The sequence below is a fragment of the Aulostomus chinensis genome, chromosome 7 (assembly GCF_037954235.1).
Source record: "Aulostomus chinensis isolate RoL2024-O1b breed Wild chromosome 7, RoL_Achi_v1.0, whole genome shotgun sequence".
Classification (NCBI taxonomy): Eukaryota; Metazoa; Chordata; class Actinopteri; order Syngnathiformes; family Aulostomidae; genus Aulostomus; species Aulostomus chinensis.
In genome coordinates this window covers 27,190,178-27,210,372 of record NC_141326.1, presented here as the reverse complement: position 1 = coordinate 27,210,372, position 20,195 = coordinate 27,190,178, and the positions used below count along the sequence as shown (strand labels likewise).

The following is a 20,195-nucleotide window of genomic DNA, read 5'->3' as shown; positions in this document are numbered from 1 at the left end:
AGCGTGCGGCTAAGTGTACCCAGTTAGGAATGCTAAAAACGCTAACATTCCTTGGGTAGAAAAGAATTAATTCAAATGTCAAAGTCTTCCATTAACACAACACATAATAACTAACTTGGCGATAGATAATTATTATGGTTTCAGACTAACAAACAACTGTAGCCAGGCGGCTGTCAGTTCTGCCTGTAATCAGACTTCATTTCGCCATAAGTTGTTGTGACTGAATTCCCCTCGAAGGCTGAGCAAAAGCAATAGTTAAATACCGCCATCTTTTTATTTTCTCTCCAGCAAAAATATGTGTTTGCACCATTTTAAATTTCAATTAACATCCTCATTAACACAGCCTTTTCTTGTACTGGCTACAAGTTGTTTTGTGTGTGTGTGTGTGTGTGTGTGTGTGTGTGCGTGTGTGTGTGTGTGCGTGCGTGTGTGTGTGCGTGCGTGTGTGTGTGCGTGTGCGCGCGCGCGCGTGCGTGCGTGCGTGTTCAACAGTGGTTGATAATTAACATTGCCACAATAAAGTTGGAAAGTGGCCTATGCTGTGCTGTTTTATGCATCATAAATAAAAGAACAGGTTAAAGCAACTGGGCTGAAATGCAATAATACAAAAAAAATAAAATATATATATAGATATATATATTAAAATAAAAGTAAGTGTTAACAAGAAGTGGACTGCCTTGTCATGGGAATTCAATGAGGAAAATAAGACGGGGGGTGTAAACTAATGCAACTCATTATTATTGGCTATCCGTAGTAAAAGATGAAACACTGGTTTATAGAATATTGTTCCAAGTGGATGAGTTTGAGTGACTTGTTTTAATCTGAATAGGAAAGATCTTACATTCACAGTGCCACAGCAGAGAGAGGAGCAGCAGAGGGTCAATCAAGTAATTGGTTGTTTCATCTTTGCCGATGATCAAAATGCATGCCAGGCAGGCCTCAGTCTGGGCTCTCCATGGCACAGCCGTCCGCTCCTTGTTTTTGTCTCTCACAGGTACTAGTCCGCCATATTGCTTCTATCCTTCCACAGCTACGTACAGTGCTGTCAATCAGATTACAGAGAATAATAGAGGAGATTGCTCAGTTGAAAAGTAGAAACATAGTCGAGACGTTAACCGCTACCACCTAATTGTGTGTAATCGAGAAGCAACTCTTTTCTTTTCTATCATGTAGAGATTTGCACTCGACAATAAAGAGTTTCTTGCTTCTGGACAACCTCTTCGCTGTGTTCTTCCTAATCTGTGTGTTTGGGGGGGGGGGGGGTTGATCAGTTTGTGTTTGCATGATTTTCTCTCTCTCTCTCTCTCTGTCCTTTTGTGTATGATTGACTCTCCTGAGCACAACAAGGCATGGGGATGCCGTGTTTCTCACAGCATGTGTCTTCAACACCTGCTGCTGGCTACAGGAGCGGGAAGGATGGTTGCATGGCTTTGATGCTCCTTGGATGATTATTCACAAGTATAACACACACACACACACACACACACACTCTCACGTGCTACAAGTCTTCATAGGGAGGTGGTATGTGTGCAATTACAGCTTCCAGAAACAAACTAATCATCCGCCGGGTTCCTTCCATGCTAATGATACTAAACATGCCTGGATGAACTCGCCCCTGTAATCACGTCTGGCTGCACAGAAACTGTTTCCCTTTCACGTGAGTGTTTGGCTCCCTCTTCCTGAGGCAACGACGCACTGCACTTACATAACACCTTTTTTCGCAAAATCACAGATTGTAGGAAATATTCCGCTTCCACGGCACAGACAATACAGACAACGCTGCTTTTAAGAACACATCAGCTCATGGGATTGTGAGTCCCCTTAAAAAATAAGAACTGCTGGGATGGAGGAAATCTTACAGATATCCAGAAGGACCAGTCCAAGAAAAAATATCCACCGTACATAAGAACCTGGTCAGTGTGTGGCAGTAACATTCACAGCTAAAAATGCTTTTTAATTCATATTTAATGTTGAAAAAAACATGTCCATGTTTCACTTTTGCAATGAATTCAGTGTGAAATCGTGTTCTTGCACATCTGGTTTGAATCAGCTTTCTACAGGTGCGTGTGTGTGTGTGTGGACGCTCAGATAGGATGGCAGTGCATCACGTGCATGCTGAGGGTGTTGTTGCTGCTCTGGTTTGTGCAGGACAAGTCTGAAAAAGATCTGATTTGAGGAACAAGTCAGATTTGCCCGCAGTCTTGACGAGGCTTTAGATTCTAATTTAAAACTCTGTAAATCTCATTTTCAGGCGCCACTGACTCCCGCCCCTTCCCAGGTGTTTGATTGGCAGGAGGAGCGACTCGGGGCTGAGGGTCAGAGTGACGAAGGTGTGAACCAAGTGAAAGGGAGGGAACGCGTTCCGTCGGCAGCAGGCACAGCCATCAGAGAGGCGGACGTGGAGCCTCAGGACTACGACCTGGACATCAGCCGAGAGGTAGACGACACGCGCTTAGCAGCTGCAGCTCCACAAAGAGGAATGGAACCGTTGACTCTGTAGTCCATGTGCCAGTCATAACATGATCACATGATCACATGGGGACGTGTGACTGTCGTGCTTCTCACTTCTTAATTGGTCAGTTTCAGGATTTAAAAAAGACAGCTTTTAAATATGCTGACCAGTATCAAGTGTTTTATAAATGTCGCTAATTAGCTCTTGACAAATATTTGCACTGCTGCTGATTTGTTGACCTGGACCTCAACTTTGCATTATTAACATTACAGCATCAGTATCATAGCCCAGGAGGAAGGTCGAATTTCACTTCGTCAACAACCAGTAGCTATTCCGTTTCATGGATGTCAAACTATGATAAAGAGCAGGATGCTTCAATGACAGAACTCGTGCTTAGAAAAAGGTGACATCGTATCTTCTGTCTGATCCTTGTAGCTTTCCAAGCCTCAGAAAGTTCCCATCCCAGAGCGCTACGTCGAGTCAGACCCTGAGGAACCTCTGAGTCCAGAGGAACTGGAGGAACGCAGCCGCAGAACTGAGCGCATCAAGAACCTTCTGGCCAAATCCAGGTACAGAGACTTCAGTGATGGCTGGAGGGAAAGAAACTGTAGTTCAGCTCTGTGACGTCCATAAACACACCGACTTGTATTATGAGTCGGAGGTTGACTTGGAGACCAACTTTCTGATGCCTCAACACCGACCGTCTGTACGTGCGTTGGTCCCATTTTTGACCAGGAGTTATCGCAGGAAAACCTTGAGGAAATTCTGAAGGAGGAGGATGAACAGGAGCGGTTTTGGTGTCGGATGGGGGGGAAAAAAGTCCCTTCTGTCCCTGATCTGTGCAAATTCACCAACAATCTCATCTTATTTGAAGGACTCAGAGGTGGTGGGTGTGCAATCTGTGTGTAATACCTCCCAGAAGCTGTGCCTCTTAGTCAATAACACGTCTGTAGTCCACTCAGGAATCCGCGGTGTTTGTCCTCTCTGCAGCGTTCAGAACATCCAGCCGTCGGCTCCTCTGGACTTCGGTGAGTTGGACTCGGCTCTGCAGCAGCAGGAGAGGATCATGGACGTGTCCCACGCTCTGGCCTCAGAGGCCTCACGCAAGAGCAAACTTGTCGCAGGTGGGTGTCACCACGCAGATGTTCAGCCCCCCCCCCCCCCCCGATTCAGCCACACGTTTCTGCTCCACGTTTTAACATCCTGACGTAGTCGTGAATAGCAAATGTTGGTCAGAGCTCTAAAGCTCGGTTGAACTCTCACAAACCGAAACACAACATCCGATTTTTCCATCTATGTCACGACCATGTTTTGTTTATAAGTTTTAACCAAAGGAAAGAAGGGTGACCACGTAAAACAGAACAGATTCTGTTCTTTCAAGAGAAGATCTGTTCAACTGTTGATGAGGATTCATTCATCTGGGAGAGGCGGAGAAATCCTCTCGTCTTACGATCATGAACCGAAGCCGCGGTTTCATTCATTTACAAACCGGCTGAGCCGTGCAGACGTTCAGCAGGAAACATCCGGCAACATGTGACTTGTTGTTCCTGGTGTGCAGATACTGAGTGACTGGAGAGTCGGTGAGCGGTCCAGGTACACCTGCCATTTCCGTTCTGGGTGGTGTGGAGTCGTGTTGTGTCAGGAGTGTGCACGGATCAGTGACGCAGGAGAGAAACCACAAACGCCGTCTGCTGCACGTTAATCACATTCATCATTTATTCATTCGCACAATTCCACAGGAACAAATACTCTATTTGCCCCAACTAAAAACACCTTTTGTAGTTTTTGAAGGAGTTTCTTGTGTATTTGTAGTTTCTCCCCCCCCTCAAAAAAAAAAAAAAAAAGCATCACAGTCTGTGCACAAACCTGTTCTCTGTGTTTTGGGAAATATTCTTAAGAAGAGCTTCGGTTCTACGAGAGTCCAGGAGTGATCGTGGAGAAGAAATACGATGTGGCCACAAGATGCAAGTCGTTCCCTCAGTTTGGTTCGATAAACTCGATCTCTGTAGCGCTTCTCAAAGCACAGTTACAAAGTTCTCCATAAAAATAAATACAGAATGCAATGAATCACAAACTTAGACTGACTTAAATTTGTGGCTGTGGGTAAAACTCGCTCCCACACTTTTAATAACTATAATAAAGATAAAACATGTTCTGATTCTTTGAACGTCTTCAAAGAACTATTTAAATATTGACAAATCAAAATATTGGAACAATTTATATCGCGTGGCCTCTATTTGTTTCTCCACAGACACTCGGGGGCTCCGTAGTTTCTTCTCAAGTGTGTTTCAGTAAATGTGGCTCCTCGCTCATGTGGTGGCTTCGATGTGGAAGCGGTGTTTTGGTGCAAGTATTTTTTTTGTTTTGTTTTAAGTTATTTGAATGCTACACATGCAGCGTTAAGCTTCCACAGGAGAGCAGCATTTCACTATCAAAGCTGCCCAGATCCCTGACATTAAACTGGAATCAATGACCTACAACACCCGATGCTCGTGAAGGTGCATCGCTCCGTCTTGACTTTATCGAGAACTGAAGGGATATTTTCTCCTGGGAGCGCTTTATTTTTGTGAACCTTCAGGAAATAAAAATGCGTGTAAAATCAGATACGAAGCACGTGTTCAATTTGCATCGGGGCCTCTGATGCAAATTGAACGTTTGCATACACAGTATTTTTTCTGCGAGCGGGAATCCTGACGTCATCACTTGTTCCCTCCATTCAGCCAGAGCTGCGGCGGAGAACTGACCCGCGGGATGGGCCGCTGCCACCGATCTGATGGGGCCATCAATGCAGCGGCGAGCGTAAAGAGAGGAAGGATCATTTATAAGCAGATGCCAAATCCATTTTACTCTTGTGACAAAAGCCATTTTCTACTGCAACATACGTCTCTAAAGGAGTGCTGATTTATGGTTTGGAGAGAGTCTAGTTTTCCTGCTTCTGCACTTAAACGCCGCACAATTAAATGACTCATAACACAAGTGAATTGCTTTTATCTGCAAGTTACCTGTTTTACAGTTTGGTTTGTGTTTTTTAAGAGTGAATAAAAGAAGAATGGAGTGAAAGTCACTGCCAATACGCTGAGAAGTTTGATATGAATCATTTGTTGATTATCGTCTTTTGAGTGTCAGACTTCATGACCGGTTTCTACTGTTCCTTTTTCTTGAACCCAGCGGTCGCAGTCCTGGTAAAGCGATACTTCACCCTAAAAATATAATTTACCTTTCAATAACTTGTGGAGCTCAGATGGTTTTCCTGCTGCACCACTTCTTGGTGACTCCCCAAGTTAGAAAACGGCAGCCACATAGTTTTAGTTTGAAGCCAATTTAGCTAAAAACCCAAGGCCAACAACAACAGAACTACCCAGTCTGTAATAATCCAGGTCTTCTTGACCCAGCTCAGTAACCCAGACACGCTTTCATCCTGGTTTACAACAAACTACAACATTAATGGTTCTGCGCAACTTTGAACGAGCCGAACCAGAGACGCTCCGGTTTGTTTTTAGCTCAAAAAGCTCAAGTGTTTGTGGATTACTGAGCAATAGATGTACCAAAGCTGTGTGACATCATCCACCATGAAATAACCGAGAGGGAGAAAAACCCATCAGCTTCCTAATCCTCCGCATCGCAGTAACGCATCAGATCTTCAAGGACAAGACACAACTCTGTCTACTGCGCCGCCGAGGTGAAGTGGATGAAGGAATTTCCTGCTTTAGCGAGTTAAACAGATTTGACATCGCAAACGGGCTGTCGGTGTAGCGAGCAAATACAAATGGACATAATCAGCCTGTTCTGTTTTAATTACTGCTCACACACAAAAACATTCATTCAAATTCGCTTCAGTCAAACTATTATTAGATGGTTTCCAATGCTTGCAAACGAATGCTTAATAGTGAAATTTTGCTTTGATGAAAATGCAAAGACGTCATCGCCTCTGCGGTTAACACGCATGTCCAAACCCTCCAAAAAGGCCTTGAAGTCATAAGGATTTCTTAGCGTTTTATTGTGAAAATCCTGATCCTGTTCAAAGCCTGTGATAAATGAGTCTCCTGCTGCCAGGCAATACTGTGACACCTTTTATTGATTTTTGAACAAGAAATCACAAACTTCACAATATTTATATACCTGTCATGCTGAATGGCAAGCAACACTGTCGCGTTTCACACAGTTCAGAGCAAATGTAGAGTTGATCTAAATCTTCAAATGAAGTAAAAACTGGACCATTTGATATCTCAACGTGATGGGAATTTTTAAAAAAAAAGAAAAAAAGGACTAAACTGATGGGGGACTAACAAAGTTTAACAAAAGTACAAAAACTAACACCGTCTCAGCTCTACACCGACTTCACGAAGGCCATTTTGTAGTTGTGTTTCCGGTCTGCGTTCCGACTGTCTGAGCTGGGCTTCTCCTTATCTGAGGTCTCTTGGTGTGTGTCGGGGACGCAACCTTGGTCCCCGGGGTCCGTAGGAGCCTGCTCTGTCTCACTGGCAGACTCTTCTGGCTCAGCTTCCTGCGTCTGCTTCTCCTCTGGTGGGGAGTCAACGGGTTCCGGCTGTGAGTGAGACGCAAACAAAAAGCGACTGATGGGGTTGAAGCTGACAAACCCATTTCTGCCGGTTTGGTGGACGGCTGCAGGTCTAAAATGTCAGGTGACATTTAGGTAAAGAACTCATCAGTACGACGGTTACCTCGGAAACTGAAGCAGACGGTAACTTGATGCCAAATCCTACATTTACTGTGCCGTAATATTTTTTCCAGAAGTCGTTGACACGTTTGTTGCTGTTGCTGTTGTATGCTTCTGGCAAGAAATGCTGACTTTACCGCTCGTGCACCGGCGCCGCTGCACTCAATTACATGTCAGATCCTTTGAATGACTGAAACTCAGCGACCACGTTGTGATCAGATACTTTCATGACTAAATGTGCTTCAATAGAAGATCCTGTGGGTGAGATACACAGACGAATAATGAAGAAAAAAAGGAAATTCAAAAACAAAAGAAAATTATCACGTACTTAAATGGATCTGGAAGAGACAACTAACTTCAGAGCCTTTAAGTCATCTAGAGAATTCTCTATTATTTCATAATTAATTGCTTCCCCACCCAAACACACGTGCACTTTTAACTACTGGTCGACCCCGGATGGAGGTACACTCCTGTACCGGATCAGCCAGCAGTCGTCCAGACTGCTGGGTTAGGATATCTGGACCAGAAGCTTTAGCTCAGAAAGGGGACCAACTTTCTCCGACTGCAGTTCCGCAGTGGCACAGGTTTCGTAATTGTCATCCTTGATCCAAAGCCCCGTATGTCTGGATGAGCACTCACCTCGCTGAACCCAAGGCCACAGTGTCTGCGGTTCCGCCCGGACAGCTTCCCATCCAGACCCTGCTGGTACTGAATCTCCAGCTGCTCGCTGATCTTCTTATCTTCCTGCCCTGCAGAGGAGACACCGGTCACAGCAGGCACACCCAGCCATTACAGGCCTATCCAAGCCTGGATAGATCTGTGCGGCGGATGTGTAGTGGGGAAACCGAGTTAATTGCATTGGGCAAAAGGAGGCAGCAGCATGGGGCAGTAGTCTGGAGGTGGATTATGATCACAGAATAAATATAGTGTTTAAGGAAAGATAAATATCGAAGCTTACCACTGCGGAAGTGCGATGTTGACTTGTGGTCGCCAATGACGAGGCGTCCAGTGTGCTCCTTCTGAAAATAGAGACAACTGTCACAACTTCTCCGAAGGACATTGAGTGACGGGAGCAATCTTGATCAAGATACGCCGCTTTTAGCAGAGAGCGGAAGTTTAACAGGTCAGCAAACAAACCTTGCTGGCACCCATCAGTCGTAAAAACTTCTGCTTCCTCTCGTCGCTTCCCAGATCAGCTGATGCCCACTGCGTGGACCCATCATCCTTTGGCAAACACTTTAATTACTAGGATTCATGCACAGTAACAGCACATCTCCATTAAAATAAAACTCAGGAACTTAATATCGTGACCAAAAATCTGTTAACTAAGTAAAGAAAGATGTTTGTTTCTAACTAACAGTGCCAGCTGTCCCTTTACTGTCTGATTTATCCAGTCTGCCGCTGCCGCCTCTGCAACATCAGGTCTCTCTGCTGGAGGTAAGTGGAAATTTGCGATGTTGTGATTGAGGCGATTCAGTCTACAAGCTTTTGAAGACAAGAACCGCTTTTAAAGGCAGTCGGGGTCTGATCCAGGTCACGTGTCTTGAGGTGAGATGCTATTAAATGGACTGGGAGCACTAACTTGTTTGAAGACTCTACTTCCTTGTCTGAAGTCTTGTTTCTCTCCTGCACCGAGCACCAGCTTTGAGGATGTGCATGCTCTTTACCCAGCTATGAGGAGACGCTGCCTCTTATCACGTGATCAGAAAAAGAATCTACCCCTTTAATCCAGTAGTTGCTGCAAGTTGACACGTTTCAGTGGATGATCCTCCCTTAGTAGTTAAAACAGGCTGACAGCGGCAGACTTTCAGAATAAAAGGAATTTTGATGGATAAACGATTTCCTATTTACATGGATATTTATAATTATGGAGCATTTTCACACCTCAGATTTGAAGTTTACTCTGTTCAAATTATCTACCTTGAAGGCAAAGTGACGTGTGTGTATAACGCGCTATAAATAGTTAACAAATCACAGTCGAACGCGGTTCTGAATAGTTCACGAATCTTCAAAATAATCCGATTCGCTGCCGAATGTGCAATTTACGTCACAGCGAAACTCGAACGGTGGTTTAACTTTGTTCAGACAGTAAACAAAAGACGTGTTCAGGCTTCACGATAAGCGAGCAGTCGAACCTGACGTTAGCAAACAAGCTACCGCGGTGCTAACCGTAGCTTCACCACCGCAGCTCTCGTCTTCTGATCAAATCGCACTCGTGTTGTTTCACTCACTTCGCTCGGAGAAGCGGGTCGTTTAGTTCCGTGTTTGTCAACCGGAGAACTCATTCTAGACGGAAGAATTACCAAATTATCAGTAGAACAACATGCCACCTAGAATTAGCTAGCAGCGACTGTTCCGTCACTTCCGATTTCGTCTTCTTCTTCGGTTGCTTGTGTTGCAGCGGATTAACTCTCCGCTGCCCCCTGCTGGGTTGTATCAAAAACCAATAAACTTTATCAAACCCATTGAGAACCAGTTATTTTCAAAACCATTCAGCTCCACCATGAGGTGAATTATATTTGATTTTATTAAACGGGCACGAACATTTATGTTTGTTGATACATCCGCACGTTAAGCCTGCAGACTCAGGACTGTGACTATCGGTTCAAAACACTACGTTCAAGTGTGTCCTGAAGTTTCCAGGAGAAAAAGTCCTGATCCCTTCAGAAATGTGGTTAACTTATTATTTCTACAGTTGAATGTCGGAGCTCCTCTCTGCAGGGGGAGGCATGTATCAAGTTACTGTTTTCACGATGGCAACTCAACATTCTTGCTCTCCTACCCCCCCCCCCCATTTATTATTGGATTGTTTTCGTTATTTGACTACTATGTTGCACTTGTCTTGCTGTGCAATGTTTTTTATGACAATAATCCTGTAACCATGTGGAAACTTGAAACCTCAGCGCGCGCGCGCACACACACACACACACACACACACACACACACGCACACTGAATACATTTTTCGTTGGAGTCGGAGGGCGTCTTTGAAGCAGCAGTTAATTAAAAACTGAAATTATGAATGTCGAGATGATGTGTTTTTCAATGTGTGAAGCAGCTGTTTTTAACTTTTTCATAATCTAATTCAATGCCAGATAACATCTTTTTTTTTTAAAAGGCACAGAATAAAATGTATCTTATAAAAAGCATATGGAGGGCATATTTCAAAAAAGAAGACATCTTTAAAAAATGATGATGATGATAGGGGAAAATAACGATAGTTATAATAATAATTATAATAATAATAATAATAATAATAAAGCAGGACTTGTAATGTGGGATTTTGGGCTACATAAACAAATTCAATCAATCACAATCAATATATTACCAAACATTACAAGATAAAGCTCAGCATTTGGCTCATGAGGTGATTTCCTTTCGTCTCACTCTGCAGGTTCAACGTGCAGCAGCGAGGCTGCATGAGCTGCGGTCCGTTGGCCAGCAGGTGGCGGTAGAGCAAACAGAATGAAAGCCCGGAGGCGCTCGCACCTCTGACATGCCGTTAAAACTTCATTTCACACAATGGCCAGATATCAAACGACAAGTGTGTTTTCCTCTTCTTAGCGTTTGGCTTTGTAGACCTTCGTGATAAAGACTGACACGCCTCCTGTAACCGTGAAAGCTTCTTCCTCCCCGGCGTCTGCAGAGCTCTCCATGAAATGATTTTTATTTGTTTGTTTTTTTCTCATAAAGACAAAAAACCCGAATAGCTCACGTTCTTTAAGTCTCTGCTTCATACAAATAAATGAGAAAAGTAGCGAGAGGGAGGAGAAGGAAAAGTTAGTCAACTTTATTCCAACTTGAGACGCTTGGAATCGGAACTTCTTTTCTTTCTTTTTTTTTCAAGTCAACACCAACACGTTTCTTGCTATTTTTTTTTGGTCTTTGTTTCTCTTTTATTCCAATTCGATGAAGCGTCCAGTCACATATTGAGGACAAAAGCGAGCATTGAATAAAAGCATTGAAGAAAAAACAACAACAACAACAAACCGACATCTCACTGAAGTGGAAAAAAAGGAGCGCGAGTCAGTGAGAGTGAAAGGAGAAGTTGGGAGGTGAGGAGAGGAAAGAGGCGACTAGCAGACTTTATTATGAACAATAAACACGGAGACAGATGATGAGTGAGTGATTGGAGAGAGAGAGAGAGAGAGAGAGAGAGAGAGAGAGAGAGAGAGAGAGAGAGAGAGAGGAGGGGTTAGCTCGCCTCTGCCTCTTTACCCGACACTGCCCCGCTCTCTCACTTAACCTCCACATCGTGCCGGACGGGAAATTTAAACTTAAAAAAAAAATTAAAATACTAAAGAAGGAAAGCAACAAATGACAGCTCCTCGAGTCCAACGTCACTTCTGACAACAACAACATCGCCGAGGTGCTTGTTCTTCTGTCTTTCTTTCTGTCTTTCTTTCTGTCTTTCTTTCCTTCTCTTCCCCTCTGATATCCCTTCAGAGCGGCAAACACAGGAGTTACCAAAAGTCCCCACCACCCCCACCCCCCTCCCGCGACATGCTCCAGCCGGCGTTGGTGACTTTACGCACGGGATTTGAAGGCTGTTCGAACTGAGTCCTGGTGTTTGGGTCTCAGCGCTGAAAACTCTTCCTCTCCCCGAGAAGCGACGGCAAGTTTTTGTTTTGTTTAGTTTTTTTTTTTTTTTTTGCAAGAAGCGCAGCTAAGAGAAGTGACGCCTGAGTGAAGACGCTGCAGGTAAGAAATGCGCTCCTGCATCCCCGTGTGTGTGTGTGTGTGTGTGTGTGTGTGTGTGTGTGTGTGTGTGTGTGTGTGTGTGGACAGCACTGGGACTTGACGCGTCCCGTGCTGGAATGTTTTTTGGAAGACGTTGCGCACCGTTTTTTGTTTTGTTTTGTTTTGTTTTAATTATTTCCTCCATCAGTGCAACTAACAGAGATGACAGAGAGATCAGAGGTGATCTTCAAAGCCACAGATGGACTGTGATCAGACAGCTCGACCCCAAATGACCTGAAACTCCCTTTGAAAAAAAAAAAAGACTGAAACGTGACGATTTCTATTAAATAAACCCGCGAGCTAAGAGACCGTCCCTGACCTTCATGTCAAGAAAGTGAAATGATTTCCAGCAACACCACGAGGAGCTTTTATTTCTTTTTTTTAATCAGTTACCTGTGGTCAGATTATGACACCAAAATTATTAGAATTGCAACTGTTGCCCTCCCACCACCCACAATAACAAAATCTTAAAAAAAAAATTATAAAAATATGATAATCAGACAAGCTTGAAAGGAAGGTGGAGATATTTTTTAAACACATAAAAAAAAAGTTTTCAGCCCATTCACGCACTGAGGCGCGCCTGAGTTACTTCTGGAAAAAAATTAAAAAAAAATAAACCAACTACAATTCAAACGTTAGAAAATCAACTAGAAACCTTAAACCGTCAGAGATCAGCAGGGGAAAGACACGGAGAGCTGAGCTCCTCTGAGTGTTGACCTGCTGGAGGTCCTGCGGCGCAGGCTGCACACCGACGGTGCGTCAGGCAGGAACGTCGCTGCGTCTGCGTTGTTGTGCAAGAAGCAGCGGAGCTTGAACTTGAGCGCAGAGGCCCGGCTGCTGGGTTCGGCCCTCCGCTGCCTGACACGCACTGTTCACACATAGTCAAGCGTTTGTGGAATCACCAGAACATTATTTTTTCTTCTTCTGTAAGCTGCAGCTGGGAGGCACACAACAACACGCACAAGCCGTCTCTAATGCGCCAAAACAAGCGCCGCAGCGAACGCCGCAAATTCAATTACGACATGGATCCACATTAAAGAACCGTTCTCTCTTTTGCTGATGACATGTGGTTCTCAGAATCAGACGGATATCTAAAGTTGGTCTGTGTCATTCAGACCCAGCAGCTGTGGGCCGACAGGTTCTGGTGCCCCCCCATCAGCTTTTCTGGACCTCCAGTGACGCACAGGTGATCCGCTGTGGCTCGCGGTCCCACACTTGCCCTGGAATACAATAGGGAGACCCAGAGGGTGAGAGCGAGCGAGCGAGAGGATCATCTTGAGGCCTAAGTTAACTCCCACCCCCCTCCCCAGGTCACGGCGACTGACCCTAGAAGAATGTGTGAGTCATGAATGAAAATAGATTCGGAGCCCTGACACCGATCCAGTGCGAGACAATACCGGTGCAAAACCAGGACAGTTGATCCGGCACAACGCGGACATTTCACTAATGAGTCTGCAAGTTTTTTTCTGTCTTTCTTTTTCTTTCTTTCTTTCTTTCTTTCTTTCTTTCTTTCTTTCTTTCTTTCTTTCTTTCTGTCTCTCTTTCTTTCTTTCTTTCTTTCTTTCTTTTTTCTTTCTTTCTTTAAACGCAATCGTTACTTTTCTTTATGATTTACGCCGTTTTAAGTTTGGACCGCGCGTCTCTCCTCCTCCTCAGATTAAAAAGTGTCAAATTCCCTTGTCAGTTATGAAACCTGATAGAGTGGCAGCGCCGCTTGATCGTGTAAACCTAATTGGGTGTATGAACCGGAGCCATGCGCGCGTGCATATGCATGCATGCAGAGACGCTCTCCGTTATCCGGAGTGCAGCTCCTGCAGCTCGGACACTAAAGCTGCCGCTGCCGCTGCTGCTGCGTGGAGGTCTGTGTGTCCTGAGTGGGGATGTCACAGAGGGTACAAGAGGACAAGGTGCGGGGCAACGGCCTGGGCAGGACTGATAGCGTCCCTCCGGGGTGTTTCCCCGTGTTGAGAGGCGCGCTACACCTCCGAGATAAGCCGCCGCTCGCCTGCAGATTACGAGCTTTTTAGCAGAGCGAGAGAAGCGTCAGACACGTGTGTGACCAAATTAGTCAGCAGGAGGAAGCGAGGGTCCGGAGAGTCCTCTCTGATTTTTTTTTTACTAGTTTAAACAACTTTTGAAAAAGAGAGAGAGAGAGAGAGAGCGAGAGAGAGAACACTTTTAGGGACTTTTTTTTTTTTTCCAGAGGAGGCGCATTAATTGGTTAACACGTTTGTTTTGCGCGTGTGTTTGGAAGTGCCCTGCGCCGGCCTCCGCGGGAAATCACAATTTCCAACAAGTTGTTTAATTGTTTTGACTCAGGCAGAACAATTTATAGACCCCCCCGGGACCCCCACCCCTCTCGCTCTCTCCTGTAAGTGAGAGTGTCTGTCTGAAAAACAATCCGCGTAGGGGCGGGCGCTGAAGTTGATCTCCTATGGCATTTTGTTTTGAGCAGGTGCTGCGGGTTGAAGTTCCCTCATAAGGTAAAGTGGCATTAGAGCGTCCAAATGGCAGACTTATATATAGGCTGCCAATTCAGCACATTGTCCCGGGCTGCATAGCCGGGCTCCCCGCTGTCTCGCCGAGACCTGCAGCCTTTTCCTTTCTTTTTTTCTCCTTTTTTCACGTTTTCTTGCTCCTCTGCGGGGATCTGCGCTGACAACGAGCCCAAGTGCAGCGGTCCCTCATTGTCCCTGTGCAGCACCAGCTCCTGTCCTTCATAAACCCCCCCCACCCCAAAAAAAAGTCTAAAAAAACCTCTAATTTATCAATGACAGTTTGTTGTAAATTAAAATAATTCGTAAGATGGAAATGAACTCGTGTTGAAAGATTCAGGACTATATTTGCTGCCCCCCCCCCATGTAAAATGTGCCTTTTTTTCTCCTCAAGCTTTCATATTCATTACACTTTCTGAATTGATACTGAAATTAAATTTTCTGATTAACACACACTCACACACACACACACACACACACACACACACACACACACACACACAGAGCAAGTTTGGTTAACAAAATCAAATCTGAAAAACAAAATGTGTTTTTTTCCGTCCCCAGTGTCACACTCTGACCATGAGCACATTACCACTAATACAACCTAATTCTGCTTCTCTGAAATTTGGGAATTTCTCTCACGTTCTTTGAATATGACACACATATTTCTTGGAGCCCATGAGGCCTTTTTCCTCTCTCTCTCTCTCTCTCTCTCTCTCTCTCTCTCTCTCTCTCTCTCTCTCTCTCTCTCTCTCTCGCTCTCTCTCTCTCTCTCCTCTGGTTTGGTGAGGAGGGCAGAAAGAGGGTATAAGAAGCGAGAAGGACTCAAGATTAAGGGATTTGACAGTTCAGAAAAAAAGAAGGAGTTAGAAGAGCGGAGAGATTGAGGAGCGGAGGACATGGATTTTTGAGACAGAGCTCCCATTCATCGGATATTCAAACGCACAGATATGCAAATCAAAGACGACGCATTACGGTGTTGATGTCGTCTCCGTTGTCTGTTGAGATGGGAGCTTATCTCCCATCTGATCATGCCGATTTAAGTGTTTCCATATGTCAGTTTTTATTTTCTTTTGGAAGATGTCATTCACCTTCATCTGAAAACCATTGCTTCACCATTTTAAGCTTGTGGCTGATCCAGAGAGTCCTAATTATTTGTTGTCAGGCTCTTTGAAAAGGATACCAGCCCCCAAATTGGACATGTGTTGTACAAACACAAATTAAACATTTAGTCCTAAGTATTTCTCCCTGGGTCCTAAGTGCATATTAGTAAGCCTATACTTATCTTGGGCCCAACGGCACACCCAAATTGCAGTCTTGCTGCTGAAGAAGAAAGGTTGAGGCCCTGCAGAATGAGCACTTGAAGCACACTCGCAGATGCCCATAAGTTTCTCAACCGCAAGGCAGGATTAGGTGTGTGTGCTTGTATGTATTTGTGTGTGTTTATGGACTTGTGAGTCTTTGTGCGTCGGTGATGACTGCTGACTTAAATAAATCTGTCAAAGATCGCTCTTTATCTTCTATTTTGACATTTATTGGGGTGTTGTTTTTTTTTTTTGAAGGTGTGTGTGGATCTGAATGCGTGTTCGCAGTGACGAGTGTATGAGCGTTTCTAGCCTCTGTACCTGCGTGTTCTTGACTCTTGAGTGTGTGTCTATGTGTGGTTGTGTCCAGCTGGGTGGGCGTACAGCTCTGTGGATCCCTCCTCTGTTCTCCACCACCACATAACCTTGGAAACAGCTTCCTCATTTTTTCCTCAGAACGTAGAATAACGAGGCGCCGCGTTTATTCTCCTCTCTTTCAATGGTCGGGGTAACCTTTCCTTTCTGCAGCAGATTGTCCAGCACCTGCTCCCCACCATCCAATTACAAAGCTCTGAATGAGACCTTACCTGACACACCAGCTCCTAATGACAAAAGCATCCTCTTCACACACATAAACACACACACACACACACACACACACACACACACACACACACACACACACAGCTACCTCTGTCCTCCTCATCTCAAAGCTTTACGTACAGTATTTATTCTGTCTTTGTTTGATTCAGCCGTGTTCTCCCTATTGTTTGGCGGCCCGATGTACACAGCAGCTCAAGTTCACGAAGTCCATCTCTCTCTCTCTCTCTTTATTCATCAGGGTGTGTGTGTGTCACCGCTGTAGACGCACATTGACAATACCTCCGTGTACCTGCAAAGGCTTTCGTAAGCTGTATAAATGTATAGTTTACACAAGAGGGTTTGACGAATGACTGTTGCAGAGTTAACTCTGCCTAGAGAGAGAAGAACAAGAACGGGTGCTCAAACTCACACTTCACACAAATGTCATACAAAAAACCCCCACGTTGTTTCTTGTGCTGTTGATTAGTAATATCGTCTACAGTGTTGCTTTGTCGACTGTCCTGATTGTTTCATCATCCGTCAGACACGGCGAATGGCAGCGTTGCTCTCTGCTTTTCCCCCCAAGTCTCACAATTTCTCAAGTGGAAAAAAGTCTCTGCTGACACATCTGAGAGCTGCTGGTGCTGGTTGGAAGTAGTTTATGATTTAAGTAACATAAAATCATTCTTGGAATACACTGAACAAATTCCACTTCCTACTTATATACTGTACATACCCTGTGCTGCTGGTAATTTCCCCGTAATGCTGAGGGACCTCTGGGGGGAGGGGGTTCATTTATACACACTAATGAGTGGAGGCATTTTAATCATTTGTAAAAGAAAAAAGTACACGATCAGCAGCTAAAACGACTCTGCTCTCGGCTTTGATGCGGCTTCACCACCAGGGTCTCTAGCATTTGAATAGAAGCCATCAAAAATTCTCACATCAACTGGACATCGCCGACCTAAACTGACCCAAAAGCTTCCCGCTGACGTCAGGAGCACAGAGGGTGGGGTGCCCAAATGGATTGAAGAATCGAAATTCCAGTTATCTTATGCATTGCGAACTGTGTGATGAGAGGAAACAAAGAAGCAGGATGTGAAACTGGAACCAATTATTTTAGAGATCCGAAAGAGCAAAACAGTCGAAGTGGAAAACCGTGAAAAGCTTAAAGGCCGTTACTGATGTTTGGCTGTTTGAGTGACAGGTTGCGTCTGTCAGCTGTGGCAAAGCAGGAAGTTCCATGATGTCACTGTGTAGCGAGACCCAGACTCCTGCTTTACATCGTGTTTTTAAATCTCTAAACTCTCACGTTTGTATGACATCAGCAACATGTGCGCCCGCAGCGAGAACCTGGGATAAAATTCCAGCCGTGTCTTTTTTAAAAAAAAAAAATTTTCTCAGTAGGAAATGTAACATTTTAGATAGTTGTGACAACGCTGAAGGTCGCAATACACACTTGACTAGGGCTCAGGAAAGATGGGTGACTTAAAATAAAAACGATAAATAAGTTAAAAAAAAAAACCCATACATCCTGATGTCTCGATAAAAATATACAGGTCTGTTGTCATGACCTCAACTACAAATGTTGCATGAGCTCCTTCTGTTCATCAGTGGCTGTCATTTCATCTTTACTGTTTTAATTCAGTCCTTGTTTGAATAAGTGGCGCTAGGGGGGAAGCTGTTACCTGACAACTGACACTTTTAACATTGAACCGTATGGATTTTTTTGTTTTTTGTTTTTTTTTATGTGAGGAGTGAGAGGGAACAGTTGTGTCTCTAAACTGCACCGGAGCTTTGACTCATCACCGCTCACGGGTGATTTCTGATGGTTTTGGAAGCCTCCATATCTGGCATTCCTCCTGGCATAATGAAGCATGTTTATGGGTCCTATTAGAGGGTCGGAACAAACAACCTATGTGGTTGCGCGGGTCCGACGAGTTCAAGTGCTGCGGTCTCACTCTCTACTTCAGCCAGATTGGAGAGTTTTTGGTGTTTTTAACAAGACTTGAGGGTGATCCGGTGATTGACACTTGTTGCTCTTGTGGCTCTTTTATCTGTCAGTCTGTTGTCGAGGCCTCTGGTCGCAGCAGCAGCAGCAGCAGCAGCAGCAGCAGCAGCAGCAGCAGCAGCAGCAGCAGCAGATGCTTTGGAAACGTCTGTGCTGCTGTTGAGTTTATAGGAGAGTGAAATCGTGTGTTGGCACAGTCTAGGGAGCTTTTTAGTCCTCACTTTCTTCAATTTATATCTCCTCCAAGGCTAATGCGCTCATATCAAAGAACAAAACAAATACACTTGTTCTATTATTTGACATGACAAAGGGCAAGAGGTTGTTGTTGTTGTTGTTGTTGTTGATCTGCGTGAAGTATTTACCATCTGTGTTTTTCAAGGGTGGTAAAGTGGTCTGAATGCTTTGTGCAGGGAAGGTGTACGGTTTGGGAGTTGTTTATGAAGGACAAGTGTTTATTCCCGGAACACGTGTTGGAACCGCCACAGTGTGTTTGTTCAAGACACGGATGAAGTTTTGTCTCTGCTTATGAGCTCAAGACTTCAGTGAAAGAATGAAGTTCCAAATCTAGACAAACATTTGTGAAAGAAAATACGAGGGTGGTAATGCTGCAGTGTAGTCGAAATTAAAAAGTAAACCCACCCCTAAGTCATCGTGTGAAATAGGCTGCAGGTACTCACAAATAGTGTTTGAATAAAGTCTGCAAGTATTTCTTTTTTTTTAAACTTTTAAAGTTTTATTTCTGAATAATGAAAAGTTTTGCTTGAAGTTCATCAGGAAATAATTAACTCTCCTTAAAAATGTACTGTTACAACTCACCTCCACAACAACTTGCAGTGTGCAACGTGTCAACATGGGGAACAGAGAGTCCTCGTCAGCAAACACCTCCCGGTTGCTTTCATCCTGCTATAGAACCTGACGGGTGGGGTTTCATATAGAAGACAATACAAGAGCCGGGAAATTTTGATAGTCAAACAAAACTGTGTAAAGATACACAGACACATCTTTGGAGTGATTGACAGGCAACCTGACACTCTCCAAAACGTCCCAACCCCACCCCTGTGGATGTCCCTGCGGCACAAAACAAACACATGAAATGGTTTGCTCTCCCTTGTCATGAAAGTATATTGTTAATGGTGCACTGCAAAGGCTTTGATGTGAATTCTATGTGTTGATTATTAATATGAGTTGTTCCTGGAGCCACCGTGCAACACTGCAGGTTTTTCTTTTTCTTTTTTTTAAACTCTGAAAGTCTGCCCGACCCAGAATAGAGAAGAGAAAAGAAATGTGATGAAATATTTGTGGCGAAGAAAAAGGCCTTGTGCGCTTGTTCCACTGAAGCTCTCCATTTGAGGGAGCTGCTGAAAGTGGCACGCTCTGCTCACGCTGACAAATCGGTCCTGCTGCTCGCCACACACAGACACACACACACGCACGCACGCACGCGCAACACACACACACACACACACACACACACACACACACACACACACACACACACACACACACAGAAACTAGCTGAATGTACAATCACACCTGGTTTTTCCTGGATTACCGGACCACAAATTCTGACTTTTATTAACTTTTTCATTTTATTTTGTTCTTCTGTGTTACGCAGAGTTTATGGTAAGTGGGTATGTCAGTGAAAGTCAGTGGAGAACATACCGTTCAGGCCTGGATGGGGAATGCAAACAAACACTGTATTTTTATCTGAAATAATGCTGGAGCAGATAATACCTTTTTTAGGCATTTTAATTGGGACTTGTAAGGGAAGGATTGGAAATCAAAGCAGCCCAAGGTGTAACAGTAGAATCATAATTCGTTATTTTCCAATTATGAAAATTAGTAGTCCCCGCGTCCTGTAATGTGGATTTTTTGTTGCTGTTGTTGAAGTTACATCTCTATGACATCATCAAGATGACAAAGATCTCCCTCGG

The 20,195-nt window shown here is 44.4% G+C and overlaps 3 protein-coding genes across 16 annotated transcripts in view; 2 read left to right on the top strand and 1 right to left on the bottom strand.

Annotated features, from left to right (window-relative positions):
• LOC147259316 (pleckstrin homology domain-containing family A member 7-like) overlaps window positions 1-5,524 on the top strand; it is a 128,732-nt gene extending 123,208 nt beyond the window's left edge. For 9 of the 11 annotated variants that reach the window (XM_086209634.1, XM_086209639.1, XM_086209638.1 and 6 more), the window contains 4 exons: window positions 2,252-2,437; window positions 2,888-3,021; window positions 3,443-3,576; window positions 5,173-5,524. In XM_086209634.1, coding sequence (XP_086065760.1) covers window positions 2,252-2,437; window positions 2,888-3,021; window positions 3,443-3,576; window positions 5,173-5,195 — 477 coding nt within the window. In that variant the 3' untranslated portion in view covers window positions 5,196-5,524. The other 2 variants (XM_086209641.1, XM_086209633.1) reach the window with 2 other exon arrangements.
• Window positions 5,525-6,499: 975 nt separating this feature from the next.
• On the bottom strand, window positions 6,500-9,519 carry c7h11orf58 (chromosome 7 C11orf58 homolog). 2 transcript variants are annotated; one of them, XM_086207909.1, is made up of 5 exons: window positions 9,362-9,519; window positions 8,268-8,354; window positions 8,089-8,149; window positions 7,770-7,879; window positions 6,500-6,998 (listed from the first exon to the last, which is right to left on the bottom strand). In XM_086207909.1, the coding sequence occupies exons 1-5, from the start codon at window positions 9,413-9,415 to the stop codon at window positions 6,780-6,782; spliced, it is 531 nt and encodes a 176-aa protein (XP_086064035.1). In that variant the 5' UTR covers window positions 9,416-9,519; the 3' UTR covers window positions 6,500-6,779. The 2 variants fall into 2 exon arrangements, with proteins under 2 accessions (XP_086064035.1, XP_086064036.1); XM_086207910.1 differs by having other exon boundaries at window positions 8,268-8,375; window positions 9,362-9,490.
• Window positions 9,520-11,370: 1,851 nt separating this feature from the next.
• The window catches only part of LOC147259314 (transcription factor SOX-6-like), a 115,126-nt gene continuing 106,301 nt past the window's right edge, over window positions 11,371-20,195 (top strand). For all 3 annotated transcript variants that reach the window (XM_086209629.1, XM_086209630.1, XM_086209628.1), the window contains exon 1: window positions 11,371-11,830. The gene's annotated coding sequence lies outside the window, so the exon portion shown is untranslated. The remainder of the gene's footprint in view (window positions 11,831-20,195) is intronic.